At 49.1% G+C, this 16,844-nt stretch overlaps 9 protein-coding genes across 9 annotated transcripts; 4 read left to right on the forward strand and 5 right to left on the reverse strand.

The window, feature by feature from the left end:
* Positions 1–1,682: 1,682 nt before the first annotated feature.
* hapX (bZIP transcription factor HapX) lies at positions 1,683–3,251 on the forward strand (the record flags this gene model as incomplete). Its single annotated transcript, XM_056921825.1, has 1 exon — positions 1,683–3,251. One exon carries the CDS (start codon positions 1,683–1,685, stop codon positions 3,249–3,251), a length of 1,569 nt encoding a protein of 522 aa, XP_056779862.1.
* Positions 3,252–4,175: 924 nt separating this feature from the next.
* Positions 4,176–5,765, reverse strand: N7478_005612 (mitofusin complex protein UGO1; the record flags this gene model as incomplete). Its single annotated transcript, XM_056921826.1, has 2 exons — positions 4,176–5,327; positions 5,403–5,765. The coding sequence occupies 2 exons, from the start codon at positions 5,763–5,765 to the stop codon at positions 4,176–4,178; spliced, it is 1,515 nt and encodes a 504-aa protein (XP_056779863.1).
* A 231-nt stretch (positions 5,766–5,996) lies between these two features.
* Positions 5,997–6,743, forward strand: N7478_005613 (ferredoxin family 2Fe-2S iron-sulfur cluster binding protein; the record flags this gene model as incomplete). The annotated part of the gene is made up of 3 exons (XM_056921827.1): positions 5,997–6,262; positions 6,321–6,427; positions 6,502–6,743. The coding sequence occupies 3 exons, from the start codon at positions 5,997–5,999 to the stop codon at positions 6,741–6,743; spliced, it is 615 nt and encodes a 204-aa protein (XP_056779864.1).
* A 314-nt stretch (positions 6,744–7,057) lies between these two features.
* N7478_005614 (rRNA-processing protein RRP15) lies at positions 7,058–7,975 on the reverse strand (the record flags this gene model as incomplete). Its single annotated transcript, XM_056921828.1, has 1 exon — positions 7,058–7,975. One exon carries the CDS (start codon positions 7,973–7,975, stop codon positions 7,058–7,060), a length of 918 nt encoding a protein of 305 aa, XP_056779865.1.
* A 264-nt stretch (positions 7,976–8,239) lies between these two features.
* On the forward strand, positions 8,240–9,904 carry N7478_005615 (RNA-binding signal recognition particle subunit SRP54; the record flags this gene model as incomplete). The annotated part of the gene is made up of 2 exons (XM_056921829.1): positions 8,240–8,317; positions 8,369–9,904. The coding sequence occupies 2 exons, from the start codon at positions 8,240–8,242 to the stop codon at positions 9,902–9,904; spliced, it is 1,614 nt and encodes a 537-aa protein (XP_056779866.1).
* Positions 9,905–10,163: 259 nt separating this feature from the next.
* Positions 10,164–12,251, reverse strand: N7478_005616 (alkaline phosphatase family protein; the record flags this gene model as incomplete). The annotated part of the gene is made up of 2 exons (XM_056921830.1): positions 10,164–11,914; positions 11,981–12,251. The coding sequence occupies 2 exons, from the start codon at positions 12,249–12,251 to the stop codon at positions 10,164–10,166; spliced, it is 2,022 nt and encodes a 673-aa protein (XP_056779867.1).
* A 242-nt stretch (positions 12,252–12,493) lies between these two features.
* Positions 12,494–13,465, reverse strand: N7478_005617 (putative class III chitinase; the record flags this gene model as incomplete). Its single annotated transcript, XM_056921831.1, has 1 exon — positions 12,494–13,465. One exon carries the CDS (start codon positions 13,463–13,465, stop codon positions 12,494–12,496), a length of 972 nt encoding a protein of 323 aa, XP_056779868.1.
* Positions 13,466–14,467: 1,002 nt separating this feature from the next.
* Positions 14,468–15,445, reverse strand: N7478_005618 (uncharacterized protein; the record flags this gene model as incomplete). Its single annotated transcript, XM_056921832.1, has 1 exon — positions 14,468–15,445. The coding sequence occupies one exon, from the start codon at positions 15,443–15,445 to the stop codon at positions 14,468–14,470; it is 978 nt and encodes a 325-aa protein (XP_056779869.1).
* Positions 15,446–16,329: 884 nt separating this feature from the next.
* N7478_005619 (uncharacterized protein) lies at positions 16,330–16,698 on the forward strand (the record flags this gene model as incomplete). The annotated part of the gene is made up of 1 exon (XM_056921833.1): positions 16,330–16,698. One exon carries the CDS (start codon positions 16,330–16,332, stop codon positions 16,696–16,698), a length of 369 nt encoding a protein of 122 aa, XP_056779870.1.
* Positions 16,699–16,844: the final 146 nt, after the last annotated feature.

Consider the following 16,844-nt stretch of genomic DNA (forward strand, 5'->3'; position numbering starts at 1 on the left):
TAGGACCGGATGTAAGGTAAAATTTTCGCCTCCTTTAGAAATTCAATCCGCTGGATTGAAGAATTATTGCATCTAATTGAGTTTAATACGATAATCTCGCGCTATCGAAGTATTGATATGTCTAAGCTTATTTGTCTCTGCTACAATTCAAAGAGCATCCATTCCCAGATGCCTGAGTTAAAGAACTGCCAGTGACGTGATGGAACACTAGCGGCGAAACTGTGGAAGGTTATGGACAACAGCGGAATGGATCATCGATGGCCCCTCTTTTTACAAAATTGCCACCTAGACAGACTCTAGAGGTCGACTTGTGGCGGAACGTAGAATGAATCATGGCTATTGTGATGAATGGGACCCTCATAGGGCGTCTTAAATCGGTTCAAAACGGCGATGATCCGAAAGATAGTAGGGTTTAACTTCCCAAATTGAACCGTGCTTGCGAATGAGTCCGCTTTTCGGCCTTCACCCGGTCAAGAGTACGGAATCACGGAGTAGGGAGCCACTGATTGATAAGAATTTTTTTGGGTGGAGCCCGAACGCCAAGAAGAGTAAAAAAACCCAAAGATGTGGTTGGACTGAAGAACCAATGGTAGAAATCAATTAGAGAGTGGGTTGGCCTGTGAGTCGGCAGGAAAGAAAGGGAATTCAATTGCCTCGTCGCATCATTGATCAAGGCGTAAACGTGGATCAAGGGGATCAGGGTTAGCGCCATCAGATAAGATCAGGACCGAGAGCGGCAGTTAGGGCTCAACCAAACAATCGCTATGGAAAGACTTCGGCGATCCATGCCGGTTCACCGCTGGGAGTCAGGAGAGAAACTAGCAATCGGGAAAGACGTATTCCACGCACCAGAAGCCTTGTTATTGGCTGAATCGCCGTTTCTGCTATGTAATGGCATACACCGGGTCCTTGGCTCATCCATGGTCCAAGTATTTCATTTGTGCCGTCTTCTCTTGTCAAGAATTCGTTTCTCCTTCTCTACTGATGAGGTGCTTGCTTCTAAGCAAATATTCTCGTTATCAGACGCTTTCTTTTTCATAGTGTGTAGACCTATAAGCTGATTTGAAGTTCTCTGATTTCCCCGTTTGCCCCTCATACTACATAAACGCGGTTGGCGAAGAAAACCATGGCCTATAGAAACCACCATGATACATTTGGTACAAACCCGCGTCAGCCCACTCGTTGATTCAGCTTACCGACATCCACCATGACGGATCAGATAATTGTAGAGCAAATTAAAATAATAAAATAATAATAACACTCCCCCAAAAAAGCGAGAAAACTCTGTTAAGGAAGGTAAATATGGATCCTCCCCGCTACAGCCGACTTGGACCATCCGAAACCGGCATCATGTGAGCAACGATCTAATCTGATCATCGCCCTTTTCTTCTCCTTCTTCTCCCACTTTCCCCCAAACTCCCTTTAAGCTTTCTTTTGCATTTTTGGACTCCTTCCTGCTGCATAATTTATATCAATCTCACCCTGCTTTCTTGTCTGAAATATCTCCCTCCCTTCTGATCAAGGGTGGACCCCAGCTCGCTTACTGGGTCGCATGAGCGCACATCCGCTATTCCGACCGAGAGACGGCTCGTGCGTGAACCCGAACCCGCCCGACTCGCGATTCCCCTCAAATGTGCCCGCTAACCCCAACACAGTACCTCAACTGATTTCACGCCACAGCAATGGCCACGACAGGCGTGTCTCTCACGCCTGCACCGGTCACGGCACCGTTAGCTATGGCCCCCGCGTTGGCTGCTAGACCTTCAGTGGCCCCATCGCCAGGCCCGGGTACGCCCGGCTCCATCACATCGAAAGAATGGGTGATTCCACCACGCCCCAAGCCCGGTCGCAAGCCAGCAACCGATACGCCGCCTACCAAGCGCAAGGCTCAAAACCGAGCTGCTCAGCGGGCATTCCGCGAGCGACGGGCGGCTCGAGTGCAGGAGCTGGAGGAGCAGATGAAGGACATGGAAGACCACCACGATATTCGAGATGCCACTCTCGCTGAGCAAATTAACAACCTCTCCCGCGAGGTCGAGCAATGCCGCGAAGAAATGGGTTGGTGGCGTGACCGCTGCCACTCTTTGGAGAAGGAGGTGTCGATCGAACGCAGTGCAAAGGAAGCTATCGTGAAAGAATTTCGAACTTCCATGTCCGGCCCCAGCACCAAGTCACCCATGCCAGACTCTGTCCCCTTGCCGCCACGCCGTAACCGCAGCTCTCGCATGGAGGGCGTTGTCTCTACCAATGCTGAGCGAAACCGCGAGCCAGAAGATGAGAATGTGCCTCTAGGCTGCACTGATTGCTCTTCTTCACACTGCCAGTGCATCGAAGATGCTTTCGGCATGCCCATCGACACTCACGAGTCTCGAGGCAGACATCCTCCCCATGGAGTCGGTAGCCCTGAGCGTGAGAACGCCGAGCCCGAAATCAAGCCCGACCCAGAAGAAATGGAAATTGATTTCACTGCTCGATTTGCCGCTGTCCCCGCTCAATCGCACTCTCACTCCCACTCCCACTCCCACTCCCACTCCCAGTCTCACAACAATAACGAGGTTTCCTCCCCACCCGTGGACCCCTGTGGATTCTGCCAGGATGGAACTCCCTGCATCTGTGCCGAAATGGCAGCCCAGGAACAGCAGCGTGGTCGCCGAAACTCCTTCGAGAACAACCGTCTCGCCCCCATCCAATCTATCTCCCAATTCACACCACCTCCTTCTGAGAGTGATGTCCGCTCCGAAGTAACTCTCCCACCCATCAGCCAAGCTACCAACCCTTGTGCCAATGGCCCCGGAACCTGCGCCCAATGTCTTGCCGATCCTCGGAGCACCCTTTTTTGCAAGACGCTGGCAGCCTCCCGGTCAGCGAGCGGAACCCCAACAACGGGAGGAGGCTGCTGCGGCGGCAAGGGAGCCGACGGGGGATGCTGCATGTCAAGAAATGCCCCCACCGCCCCGACCACGCGTAACAACCCCTCCATGCCTCCGCAATCTGCCATATCCAAGCCCTCTACGCCCAATGCGCTCACCCTGAGTTGCGCCGATGCATTCACCACCCTCTCCCGCCACCCTAACTTCTCTCGAGCAAGCGATGAGATCTCAACCTGGCTACCAAAGCTGCACACTCTTCCAGACCCCAATGAGCAAGCTGTATCCCCAGAGACTCGCAGTGGTCGTGCAGCCTTGGAAGTCGAGGCCGCAAGTGTAATGGGTGTACTCCGTTACTTCGACCGGCGCTTTGCCTCGAAATGAAGAACAAACTAGCCCTGCCCCCTCTTTTCTTTCCATTCTTGCATTGGGATTTTTTACCTTACGCCTTTCGAGGCAATTTGATACCCACATCCCGATTGCTCCATGTGCCATTATATGGGCTCTTTTTTTCAACCTCCTTCCGGCATGCGAGAAAAACCCTCGAAGCCTTCTGTGTCTTCTTACCTCCCCCCCAAAAGCACACGTTTTTTTTTTGATTATCCTCTAGCGTCTGCCAGGCTCCACATCAGTAGACTACCTCTGTACTTAGATGGACGCCTCGACCGACATGAACATGGTCTTTGTTTGTTTCTAGTGGTGGATTTCTCGATATCTTCCATTATCTAAACTGGTGGATTCCTCGGCTAGCGTTATTGCAATTCGCGTGATGTATACACATTGTTTCTTATGAATGGAATGATCTCAACCTCCAATATACCTTATATATTACTGTAGAACGCTTTCTTGACCTAGAAAATCTCGTGGCTTACGATGTATAATCTTTGAGCATGAGCATGACTTGGGCTTTCCAATGAATATGTTGTCATCTATGTGTTCTTACATGTCCAGGTTGAATTATTCATGGCTCATTCTTTCTAGTACAAATTATTGGAGATTGCTATTTAGTGTTCGGTTTTATACAAGGCGTAAAATAAATCAAAGGCGCCGTTCGTCTGTCCCCTGGATCCATTCCCTGGGGTATAATATATGAATAAAGGAAGGAGGGGAGAGTTGAGTAATGGAGAAAAAGAACATGAGCGCATCAGGGTAAATCAAACCAAAAAAAAGGTACTTGGATGTACTTTTCCTCTTTCAGAACATGAAAATTGTCACTAAAAGCAAAAGCCGGGAGAGCAAATATGAAATGAAGCATACTACCCAATTCCATATCAGTGGGAGGGTGGTTCCTCATCAGACGAAGTTCAATTAAAATCGTCCACCGCTAGTACGGCCGTGGCCGCCTCGCATGGTGACCTCGTCCTCGGCACCACCAGCAATCCCACCAAGGAGGTTGGCTCCCCAAATGCCAGCGATACCCCACATACCCATCCGCCAGCCACGGTAGAGACCCTGGATACCCTGTCCCTGTTGGCGTTTCTGCTGCTCGCGTTCAGATGTAGGCTTTCCAAGGACGTGACGGGCACGCTCAGCGTCAGAGGGAGAAGAACTAACACCCTCCTCGTGAACGACATGCCACATGGTGCCGATAATTCCACGGTAAGTGCGCGGAGTTGGAACAATAGTTTCAACGTCAGAAGCATCGATAGATGCGGCGTGGATACTGCCACCGGAGGACTTTTGACGAAGGCTTAGAGAAGTGTAAGTGGCGATTTGTGCACGGCGGAGAACGGTTTCAAGCGGGAAGCGCACTGCTAGCTCGAGGCCGGAGCCGAGGAAGGTGGCTAGATTCCACATGGACGGGTTAATGAGGGGGTCAATGGAAAGGTACGACTTGAGGACGAGTGGAGTCGCGGTTGTGATGAAGTTTGGAAGACTGGAGTGAAGAATGGTGATTGGGACGAGGTGAGACGGAATTGTAGAGTTGGGAGTTGGGAGTTGGCGAATGGCTCGGATGAGCGAGCGAGGGCCGTGTGTCGCTGGGGTGAGCATTAAGAAGGTACGGGCTGTGTCGATGGGGGAAAGGATAATTGCGGCCAGCGACGAGGAAACAAAGGACAGGACTAGCGTGGCGAGAGGTGATGACGCTGTCAAAATGTCCGCGGTCATAGATGAGGAAATGTCTTCCTCCGGAAGGCCGATGATGGCGGAGAGCAGACTGCGAATGAATGTATTCAAAGTGGGGAGAAGCAATGAATGGATGAATGTGGCGTTGGATGTTTTCCAAGGTGAGCTGGGTCCATTGGTAGACCAGAGCTGAGAGAGCACATCCATTAAAGAGCTCGGATTCTTGATAGCCAAGGCATGCTTGGATGGTGCCGGTGCAGCATCTGCGCGAATGTAACCACTGCGGTCAGTGATGCGCTGCCGGCCCTTTCGGGATCGTGGTGTGCTCGGGCTTGGTGTGGTGGGAGCTGCGGAAGTGAAATAAGTGCTTTCATCGTCAGATGATTCCGAGTCCTGTTGATACCGATGTTAGTTATGTAAATTTCCAACGGAAGGGAGCCCTGGGAGGTGGTGAACATATACACATACCGAATCGTATGAGCTGCACCCGACATCCGGAGTTGACCTCCGTTCCTCCTCGACGTTATCAGATGCGACATAGACTTGCAGGATAATCTTCGCAACCTCGAAAGGTTGCGCGATTAAGACCTGGGAGTATCGAATAAGTGAATTGTTGATAGCATCTCGACACCAATCAGCGACCGAGGGTGAAGAGTCAAGATAGTCTGAATAGTCGATATCTGGCATAAGGTCGCGCGCGGAGCTCCCAAACACCTGAGCTGACGAAGGTGACGGTGCTGGTGCCTCTTGCGTCGCATTTGTAGCTGGCGAAAGACCCGACTGGGGGATGTAATAAGGCCGCAAGGGATTAATCCCTTCACGAGAGGCCATGGTTGGATGGACTGATAGAGGGGTGGTTCGGGGATAAAAGGGTCGGAGAATGAAGCAGAGAGAGATATCCGAGACGCCGCCTTTAGCTTTGTCAGTCTTTTTTTTCCCGCTGCAGTCATTGGACAATCTTCCTCCTCTCCGCCCCAGTTCTATTTTCCCTTGCGATTCTTAATTTCTCTCATTCGCTCTTTGTTCTCATTTTGTTTACTCTTAATTGTTAAATATATCACAATGGCCCTCTGGCAATCATTCACTCAACAATTGCGTCGAGCAGTGCCCAAGGCCTCCGGAGAGGTATGCCTGACTCAATCACGCCGATACCTCTGTTCGACAATTCCGCGGAGAATCGGAGCGACTTCCCACGCGAACCGGTGGGATCACAGCGTGAAGAATAATCTTCGGTCGCCATCGCATGGCCTCAAAATCGCTCAAAGGCCGTTCTCTGTTACAGCGCAGGCTTCCCACGGTCATATCACACCTCCAAAGCCTGGCGAGGAGTAAGTCCGCTGCATTGCGCGCACTCTCTATATTTGTCTGTTCTAACATCGCTTGCAGGATCAACGTTACTTTCGTTGACAAGGACGGAACCAGCGTACATTTGCAGGTTGCCGAGGGGGACAACTTGTTGGATATTGCCCAGGCGAATGATCTCGAGATGGAAGGTATGCATCCCGTTTAATTCATACTCCTGGCTGATAAATTATTCACTGTCGCTAACTGTTAATTCGCAAATTAGGTGCTTGTGGTGGCTCCTGTGCTTGCTCTACCTGCCATGTGATCGTCGATAGCCTGGACATGTTCGATAAGATGGAGGAGCCCTCGGATGACGAGAACGACATGCTGGACCTGGCGTTTGGATTGACCGAGACTTCCCGTTTAGGTTGCCAAGTCCTCATGACCAAAGACTTGGATGGTTTGGTGGTCAAGCTGCCAACAATGACACGGAACTTGCAGGCCAGCGATTTTGAGCAGAAATAAATCGCCGAGGAAAACAAATAATTGGGGTGAACAGGTTCTCTTGGAGTAGATCTTCAAATGGGAACGAGGAACAGATGAAGACCGTCTATACCCAAGTCTTAACATTATTACGGACTATGGACTCTGTATTGTATTATTTGCATTTGTGTTGCGTGAAGCCGACAAGATATTGAATGAAAAATCTCCTGTACTATTTCTAAAACAGACACCAATCAAAAATATATGGATTTACAATGTCAAGCATTATATATAACATACAAATCGCCCAACGCCGAATTTATGCCAAGGGGAATCATAGGACTTTTTGCGAATCTTTAAGCCTCCTCAATGTTCAACGGCTTACCCTTTTTGCCGTTGATAAGCTCAAGGAAACCTTGCTTGCTGACCTCATTGACGGCCTTCTCTCGCTCTCCCAGACCAACGGTTCCCTTCGTGCGTTCACCCTTAACTGCTTCTTCTCCCCGGACTTGTGCGGCGCGGACAGCGTTGAACAGCTTGACCACACCGCGCTGTGCCATCTTGCGCAATCGCTTCTCATCTTCAGCGACAGGTCCCGCAAGTCCCCTTTCAATTCCCATTACATCGCGGACACGGCCACGATCCAGCTCTTCCTTCTTTTCAGCGCGCATCTTAGCTCGCGCGGCATTGTCAAGTTTCTCGTTTGCGACCTCGTTGACTTTATCAGATGCAGCTCTGCTTCGGGACATGACGGGATCAGCACGAGCAGCAGATGTAAGCTTGGTGGCCAAAATCTTGGAGATAGAGGTAGAGAAAGCGGTAGGGTCGTTACGCTTGGACACAGCGCGACGCTTTGTACCGGCTTCTGAGGCAGAGGCATCTGATAGAACCTCGTCATCGTCAGATCCAGAAGCGTCATTCTCCTCATCGTCATCGTTCTCATTGTCGTCGTTGTCGTCATGTTCTTCTTCTTCGTCCTCACTGTCGTCACGGGATTGTTTCTTCGCGACGGTCTTAGGTTTCGACGCAGGTGTTGTCTCAGGCTTCAATTTCTTTGATTCGGGCTTAGGAGCCTTGGATTTTGTGACAGAGACACCGCCACCCTCTTCTTCGTCTGAATCGGCGAGGTTGACAGCCGTGAAGTTATCGTCGTCGTCCTGCTCGTCCTCGGAGCTGCTGTGGTATGCGGCTTGCTTGCGGAACTTTTTGGGGCGAGAAGTCTTGCCCTTCATGCCATCTTGGACCTTGCGTTTTTTCGAATAGGAGCCGACCATATTGGGCTAAAAATAGGGTGAAAGTGAAATAAAAAATCACTATCAAAGTGTAGACGAAAAATATCAAGAGAGCAAGACGGAGTTTCTAGCGATCAACTTTTTTTTTGGGCGGTGAGTTGCTCCCACCCGCCGATTGGCTCTCCGCATTGCCTCCTTGGCCTTTCCGCTTCTCGCCCCTCCACACTTGCCAGGTGCGCTTGACTTGCTCAGCTTGTGCTGTTAATACACTCTTTCAAGTCTACTGTTAAATACATTTCATCAATCATGGTCTTGCAAGATTTAGGGCGACGGATTCACTCCGCCGTCAATGACCTGGCTAGGTCCGAAAACCTCGATGAGAAGGTTGGATTCCATTAACCTCAAAACACGGAGCCATAATGCTAACTAGCCTAGGCATTCGATGACATGCTGAAGGAGATATGCGCAGCTCTTCTGTCTGCCGACGTTAACGTTAAGCTCGTCCAAGGGCTCCGCAAATCGATCAAAAAGTCCGTGGACTTCGCCTCTCTCCCCGCCGCTGTCAACAAGAAGCGTCTGATTCAGAAGACCGTTTTCGATGAGCTGGTCAAACTGGTTGACCCTCACTCCGACTCCTTCCGCCCTAAGAAGGGCCGCTCAAATGTTATTATGTTCGTTGGTTTGCAGGGTGCGGGTAAAACCACCACCTGTACAAAGCTCGCTCGTCACTACCAGATGCGTGGCTTCAAGACGGCGCTCGTCTGCGCGGATACCTTCCGTGCTGGTGCCTTTGATCAGCTGAAGCAGAACGCAACCAAGGCAAAGATTCCATACTACGGAAGTCTGACTCAAACGGATCCCGCTGTTGTGGCTGCTGAGGGTGTGGCCAAGTTCAAGAAAGAGCGCTTTGATATCATTATCGTCGATACCAGTGGTCGTCACCGACAAGAGGAGGAACTGTTCAACGAAATGATTCAAATTCAGGACGCTGTCACTCCGAATCAGACTATTATGGTTTTGGACAGCACTATTGGTCAGGCTGCTGAGGCTCAATCATCTGCGTTCAAGGCATCTGCGAACTTCGGTGCTATTATCATCACTAAGACTGACGGCCATGCGGCAGGTGGTGGTGCCATCTCTGCTGTCGCGGCTACACATACACCTATTATTTTCTTGGGAACTGGTGAACATATGATGGATCTTGAGCGTTTCGAGCCTCGCTCATTCATCAACAAGTTGCTAGGTTTGGGCGACATGGCTGGACTTCTCGACCATGTGCAGGCTATCACCAGCGACTCGTCTAAGGAAACATATAAGCACATTGCGGAGGGTATCTATACTGTTCGTGATTTCCGCGAGAACATCACATCCATTATGAAGATGGGTCCTCTATCCAAGCTTGGCGGCATGATTCCAGGCCTGTCCAACCTGACTCAAGGTCTGGACGATGAAGATGGGTCAATGAAGCTCCGTCGCATGGTTTACATTTTTGACAGTATGACCGTTGCCGAACTAGACAGTGACGGCAAAGTCTTCACCGAAAAGCCCAGCCGTATGGTTCGCATTGCTCGCGGAAGTGGCACGACTGTCCATGAGGTTGAGGATCTTCTCTCGCAACACCGCATGATGGCTGGTATGGCCAAGCGTGTGGGTGGTCAGAAGAAACAGATGCAGCAAGCGCAGAAAATGATGAAAGGTGGAAACAAGGAGCAACAAATGGCCGCTATGCAAAAGCGCATGCAGGCTATGGGTGGTGCCGGTGGCATGCCTGGTATGGGTGGAATGGGCGGAATGCCTGACATTGGCAAGATGATGCAGATGATGGGCGGTGGAGCTGGTGGAGCTGGTGGTATGCCAAATATGGGAGGCATGGATTTGCAAAGTATGATGAGCCAAATGAGTGGTTTGATGGGTGGAATGGGTGGTAGTGGTGGTGGTGGTGGTGGTGGTGGACGTGGCAGAGGACGGTAGTTCTATACAGAACTATCTGGTTTATCTTCTTGCATGTTCTTTTATCCTCCTATCGTTGTTTCCATCTTCTTAGCATTCGGCTGGAGTCTGGCGTCCAATTATCTCACTAGTACATTCAAAGCTCATACTAAAGCTACAATACGAACAAATTGTGGACATGATTGAAGATTTTGTTAATTTGTAAAGTACTTTTTTGTACATACCATGAAATCCAAGCTTAGCAACGATAATCACATTTCCCGAACTATGGCACCTAATTTTACTCAATCTTTGCTGTTCCTTGGAACCGGTCCAAAGTCTCTTCAATGATCGCAGTTGCTTTCTTAACCACGAAGCCTCCAAAATCTGGCAATTTACCAGCCACGGCCTTCAGAGGGACATCCCACGTTTCTGGCCATAAGCTATCCTCCAACACACGACCAGGTAGAAGGGTTTCAATCCCAGTCTTCCCCCCAATAGGGACACTAAGCTCATACCTCCATACCAGCTTGCCATCCACGTAAAGCGAGTACGTTAGGACAGAGCTGCGGCCCAAAGTGCCCGACTCATCAGCAATCTCAGCAATATTGATGAGTCCAAATTTGCTGTTCCCATCCGGCGCATATTTCAGCGTCACATCTTCGTTATCGGTCTGACGATACGTCCGAACGGGAAGGTAAAACATGCTCAGCGGCCCAACGCTGAACTCATGCACTCCGGTTCCAGCAGTATTAGGCTGGAACTGCTCAGATGGCAATCTTAGTTCAGGGTCAGGGAAGCGCGTAGCAGCAAACTCATGGCGATCACCACTTAACAAGACAATTCTGACTCCGAGCTCACGTTCGGCGCGCCACATGGCTTCGAGGACGGTGCGTCGTTCCTTCAAGAATCCGCCCCATGTATCTGTTGTTCCGACCTTCCAGTTCTTAGTAAATGGGACACTGGAAGATATAATCTTCCAATACACCCCGGCTGGCTCGGGGGTGGTGAGATAATCCAGAAGAGACTGGAGTTGCGCATAGCCGAGTATGGTTGCATCATCCTGGCCTGGCTCAGAGCGGTATGTACGGCTATCAAGCATGAAGAATGAAGCCGGGCCGTTCACGAACGAGAAATATGTGACATCGTCTGGATGTGCGAATGGTTTCGCTGGTACAGGCGGGTTCGCATTAACATGGTAATGGATAAAAGGGTCAGATGCTGCTGGGTAGGGAGCAGTCTTGTTGCCCTTTGACCAATCGTTTTCAATTTCGTGGTCGTCCAACGTGTGGATCCAAGGCAGATCAATTGCGGTGTTATCATCTGAGCTGTATTTCCATGAAGGCGATGAATAGATGCGTCTGTACTCACTTCTATAGTGATCTATAGATGAGCCGAACCGGAGTGGTACATCGATGTAGATGAAGTCGCCGAGAAAGAGCATGAAAGAAGGCTTAAGCAAAGCTGGTAGTTTGGCGAGGGCTTCGGTCATTTGCTCTATTCCTGGGACACGAAGTGGGTGAGATAAGACGTTGTATGGAAAGTTGGGCTTTAAACAGCTTGATGTGACGAAGGACATCCGGCTTGCTTCTTTGGATCCTGGTCGCGGCGACGTCACAAAATTGCCTGTCTTGTTGTTCGACAGCGCATATCTGTAGTGGGTTCCAGGATTAAGATTCTTCAGTTTAACGCTGGCCACAAAATCGGTCGTATTGTCTAGCTTGTAGACTGTGCCTTCTTGGGTCCATTTGCCTGGGTTCTGGGACACCTCTTGGTAAGAAATTACGATGGGCAGTTGAGCCGTGTCGGGCTCTCGAAAGACCAAGTTAGCTGTTGTTGGCGACACATAGCCAATTCTAGAGAACGCAGCATCGGCACTAGGATAGACCACCAGTCCTCTGAGCAAGAAGTCAAGCGCCAAGACAGCCACAATCACATTGATCAGGGCTGTCACTCGAGTCCAGAATGGTGACCGTTTAGACGGAAGACCCGTGAGAAGGGTCTTTAGAGCGGAATCACTGGGTTCAGGCGCACTGGAGTCACGGGTGCGCTCTTTGCAGATGATTCAGTCAGTCGATCATAGGTCCTAACTAGTCAAGGTTCGAACGGTATACGTACTGGTGGAAGCCTTGCCGCGCTTGTCGGCGCGATCGACAACAAGGCGGGTATCCTGACTTAGTGATGAGACCGACGAAAGGTAAATCACTAACGATGTGACTACAATTGGGGCGAATGGCCATCCAGGAATCTGTTTTGGAAGGTTAATAGGCCAACATTTGAAATATGTAAGTGTTGAGGTAATGACCCATACCCATCTCAGTAGGATGAAGCCGAACACGCGAATCGCGGCCGAGGTGGTAGCCGCAGCGAATCGTGGTAGGGATACCATTTTCGAAACTCAACTGATGACTGATGACTGATGACAGTAGCAAGACAGATGTTCTGCTTTCTCGAAGGGGTAAGGGTGCGCAGTACAAGGCGGTCATGTTGTATTTAGCCATGGTGATTGGTGTGTATGTTTTGGAATGACGTTATCCGCCGCTCCACCATAACAGAAGCTCTCAATGCTATGATACTATGCACATTTATTTACAAATAATAAATTCTTAGTTATAATTCCAAGCACCTTCATTAAGATCGTCGGCTCTGGTTCATCATGTCCTGCAGCAAATTATTTAAGCTGCTAGCCATGGCCCCAGGTGTAGCAACCTGTCGTGCAGCGGCGACCATATCTTTCAACCCCATACTGACAGACATCTGCGTGGCCCATTGCCACGGTTTAGCTGTTCCACCAGGCAAGGCATTAAAATATTCCCACCCCATAACTCCACCGAAATTGGGGAATTGCTCAACCAACGCGCCAAGAACAGGACTAATCTTTTCACCAGAGACATAACCCTGTGATCCGTTACCTGGATTCGTCAAAAGACCATAGACAATTCGACGCGGAGACCAGCCCTGCGCAATCATCGCCGCATACATCCGTGGGTCCTCAGCCGGGCCCCAACCGTTGTAAAACTGTGCATTGTACCAGCCAATTTTAGAAGCCCGGGCTTGCTCAAGCTGTCTGTAATCAAAGCCCGACAAATTTCCAATTCCAATAAGAGCTGCCGCGACGGGAGCGAGAGTAATAATAAAACCATCCCCCATATCGGCCTTCAGTCGATCAATCAGTCGAATAACACCCTGCAAAGACATATCCTCTTCAACATCAAGATCAAGACCATCGAGCTCGTAACGGCGCAGAATCTCCAGCAAGGGTCCATAGTAACGCTCAAATTGCGCTTGGTCCCCATCTAGTCGCGCGAACGAGCCCTGCGCTGCACCCCCGAGCATGCCCATGACTTTCACACCACCTTGCTTCACAAGGGGTACTTCGGCCCACAAGGGGTCAAATTTTGGGTTGTCTGGTGGGTCATCGTTGAGTGTGATATGGTTTGGGTCGTCATTCAAATGTATAGCTGCTAGGATAACATGTGTCGCGCCAGTATTGTTTTCCAAGAGGGGTAGCATGGAGACATATGGACCGTCACCTGGCACCAATGTCTGATGGTAGAGGATGACTCGCGGGCGCTCAATGAGCCCTCCTGGTAATGGAGGCATTTTGATGCTGTAATTGGTTGGGGGTACCTTAAGTTGACAAACACATTCCCAGGTGACGAGAGAACCTTGGAAAGATGTCCGCACTCCAAGGCCAGGGGCGGTGGATAAGAAGTGGGGTGTTGTTCGATAAGCCGGTAACCAAGTTCAACTCGGTATGCGAAATTGATTTTGGGTCTGAGCATACATATATTTATAAGATAATTTTTTTTTGGAAATGGGACTATGTTAAGTCTTCAGGTCATTCTTCAATTGAGATTCTCATTCACGACCAGGTGCCTCCGAGGATATTGTGACTAAGCAGTGGTCACCACCACAGCTCGGTGTATAAATGAATATTCTTGGAATAATATTTGATCACACGATAATATATGAGTATTCAGAAGACTTAAGTGGGAGGAAGTATTCTATAAATTCGTAGTATGTGCTCATTCGCCGGGGTTTGCCACCCCCGGAAATCCATAAGCTCATATCTGAGGTATGTGCTGTCCATAGAACCGGCCTAATCAAAAGTACTTAGGACTGATCTTTCACTCCACGATATTGTAAATTACAAACCAAAAGGCTTGATTTGCATATAACCGACAGCCGACGACTCACACTAGCTACGATGTATATGTAGGAGTCCTAGTACTAGGGAGGGGCGCCAGGGTCAAAAGTCCCAAACTTGAATGGATTGATTTACGTATCTTCCTTCCAACAAGCATACCCAGGCTCCAGTTCAAAGACACCAAAACCTTTGAGAATTATTTCACATCTCTACAAACATCACCATGATTCCGGGATCCTGTCTATGTGGAAATATTCAATATGAACTTTCCGGCGAGCCAGTCAACGCCGTCATGTGTTTTTGCGCAAGACTACCGGGTCTCTGGGAACGGCCAATAGCTGGTATACCAAAGAGGCGAGCACTAAAATTAGCTTCAAGCGTATCGTATTACTTATGCTTTTGATTGATTGACATGTCTTTTCCTAAATATGAGAGCAACTTTTTCTGTTCACATCTTATTCATAAGAGCCAGCAAATAATTCCTCAATCGGAATTCGGCGAGAAATCATAGCTTGGTCATATAGTAAATTCACCAATGCTTCCAAAGTTGTGCGATTAGACGCAATTCCGTAAGGCCATGGATCACCACCAAATAACTCATTGATCTCATCCATATCAGAGGTCATAAACGGCAACATATATCGGTAAGTAGATAGACTGCTCATCGAACGGAGGGCAATATTTTTAGCCTCATTCATTGCCTCGAATAGACTGCGCGGCACGAATGGGTATTTTTCCACAACCTCGCTTTTGATGACAACGAGATGCATAATAGGAAAGATTCCTGATCGCCGATAGTATTGCTTTTCACTTTCGCGGATGTTCGGGAATAAGCGTTGAATATGAGGTGCCTGTCCGAGGCACGGTGGAGCGTCTGCGCCAATTGTGGCTGCAATTTCACCGTCTTCGAGGAGTTGACTGAGCGACTTTGGGCTTTCGTTCGGAATTCGATCAATTGGACGGAGCAGGGGCTCTGATTTTGGATTACCGTGGGAACCAGGCTTGACTAGGTCTCCCTCAACCCAAGTAATCGTAGATAGATCGACACCTGCATCCTGAAGTATCCCTCTGACCCAGACAGCAGCAGTCATGGTGTAGACTTGAACACCTATCTTTTTTCCATTGAGATCGGATGGTTTTGAGATGATGTTCGAATTAACCACAATGCAACTATGACGGAACGCCCTAGAGGGAAAGACAGGAATGGCACAAAGGTCCCGCTCACCGGCCGCATATCGGCATATAAACTCCGAGCTGGACATTTCAGAAGCATCGAACTCCAAATCTCGGATCATTCGGTCAAAGATTTCTCGCGGGCGATTGATGGTAATGAAGTTGAGGTCAATTCCGACAGGCTCGACTACCTTGTTCGCTAGGGGATCCATGCGGTCATAAGGCCCGCATGCAAAGGTCAGAGGAAGGTTTTCACCCATGTTGAATGGCAAAGAATTTTGATATTCGCTGTACTGAGATGAATGAGAAGGGATTTTGGCCTTATATCTTTCCCGGCCATATTGATAGTCGGCAGTTCTTCCATGCGAGATCGCCACCCTCCGAGATCTATTCAGCGGCCAATATTTTGTTTCGGATTAAAGTAGTACTAATCTCGGAGATCCACGTAGATTCCGAATTCTAGGCAACTATCTTTAGACAAACACCCGCCGATTTCCAGGGTTCAACCTGGCTACCCGGACTTGATTTCTAAAACCAGCAAGTCCGTTAAAGCCGGACCTGATATCATTTTTTGGGTTAATAAATCCGAAGCAATCAATATATAATTATAATGCAAGTTTTTATAGCCGAGCAACAAATATGATCATTCCTTTGTCACAGACTCGGCATTTCGAATTCTTTCAATTAAGCGGTAAGTCAATTTTCAAAGCCTTGGAATCCCTTCTTTATGTTCTTTTTGTTTCGCTAATCCATTGGATTAAGGTCCAATCTGGGGGTTGAAGATATGGGATCCAAAGAGGAGTGCCATCGATTCTATAAAATTTAATAATTGAAAATGCAAGACTTAGTACCGATTTGAATATGTCATGCTCTAGTCTGGCAGCGGAAGAGCCTCGGCCGCTGCTTAGAGCCCACTGGCATGTCCTGTCTCCCGTTCTCCACCCCGACGCCCCGCTTCCGCTCCCTTCTCCCCAAAATTTAGCGTTCATTTCAATTTGGCCTACCCTTTTCCGCATTTCTACCCAAATCCTTCAACCATATCCCACCATAGACTCGATGACCTCAGTCTCTCGACTGTAGCAAGTTCCACTAGATCATCAACTGCTCACTGGCTTCACACAAGATTCACCTGCAACCAGACTTCATGGCTATCGATTTTCAATCAGTCGTCCCGATCCTCCGGATCTTCGACATCACCAAGGCAAACGAATTCTATTTAGAATACCTTGGCTTCAAAATTGATTGGGATCATCGATTTGATGACAACGCACCGCTGTATCGGCAGATTTCTAGAGGAAACCTGATCCTTCACCTTAGTGAGCATCACGGGGATGGCAGTCCAGGTGTACAAATCCGGGTAATGATGAGTGGAATGGCGGAGTATCATCGTGAGCTTAGTGCCAAAAATTATCGATATATGAGGCCAGGGATTGAAGAGGGTCCAGGGGCGGGGGCGCAGGAGATGAGCGTCATCGACCCATTTGGGAACCAGATAAGGTTCTGCCAGGACTAGGATGAGAAAATACAAACCAGACATAAACGCTAGGCGATCTCAACTCTCTAGGATGGCAGTTTTCTATAAAATATAGTTAGTAATTAGCAAGTTTTGAAACTTGTTTAAGTGAAAAGAGAGCGAACAACAAAAAGGCAGCACGAAAA

The sequence above is a fragment of the Penicillium angulare genome, assembly GCF_028827245.1.
Source record: "Penicillium angulare strain IBT 27051 chromosome Unknown utg000004l_segment0_segment0, whole genome shotgun sequence".
Classification (NCBI taxonomy): Eukaryota; Fungi; Ascomycota; class Eurotiomycetes; order Eurotiales; family Aspergillaceae; genus Penicillium; species Penicillium angulare.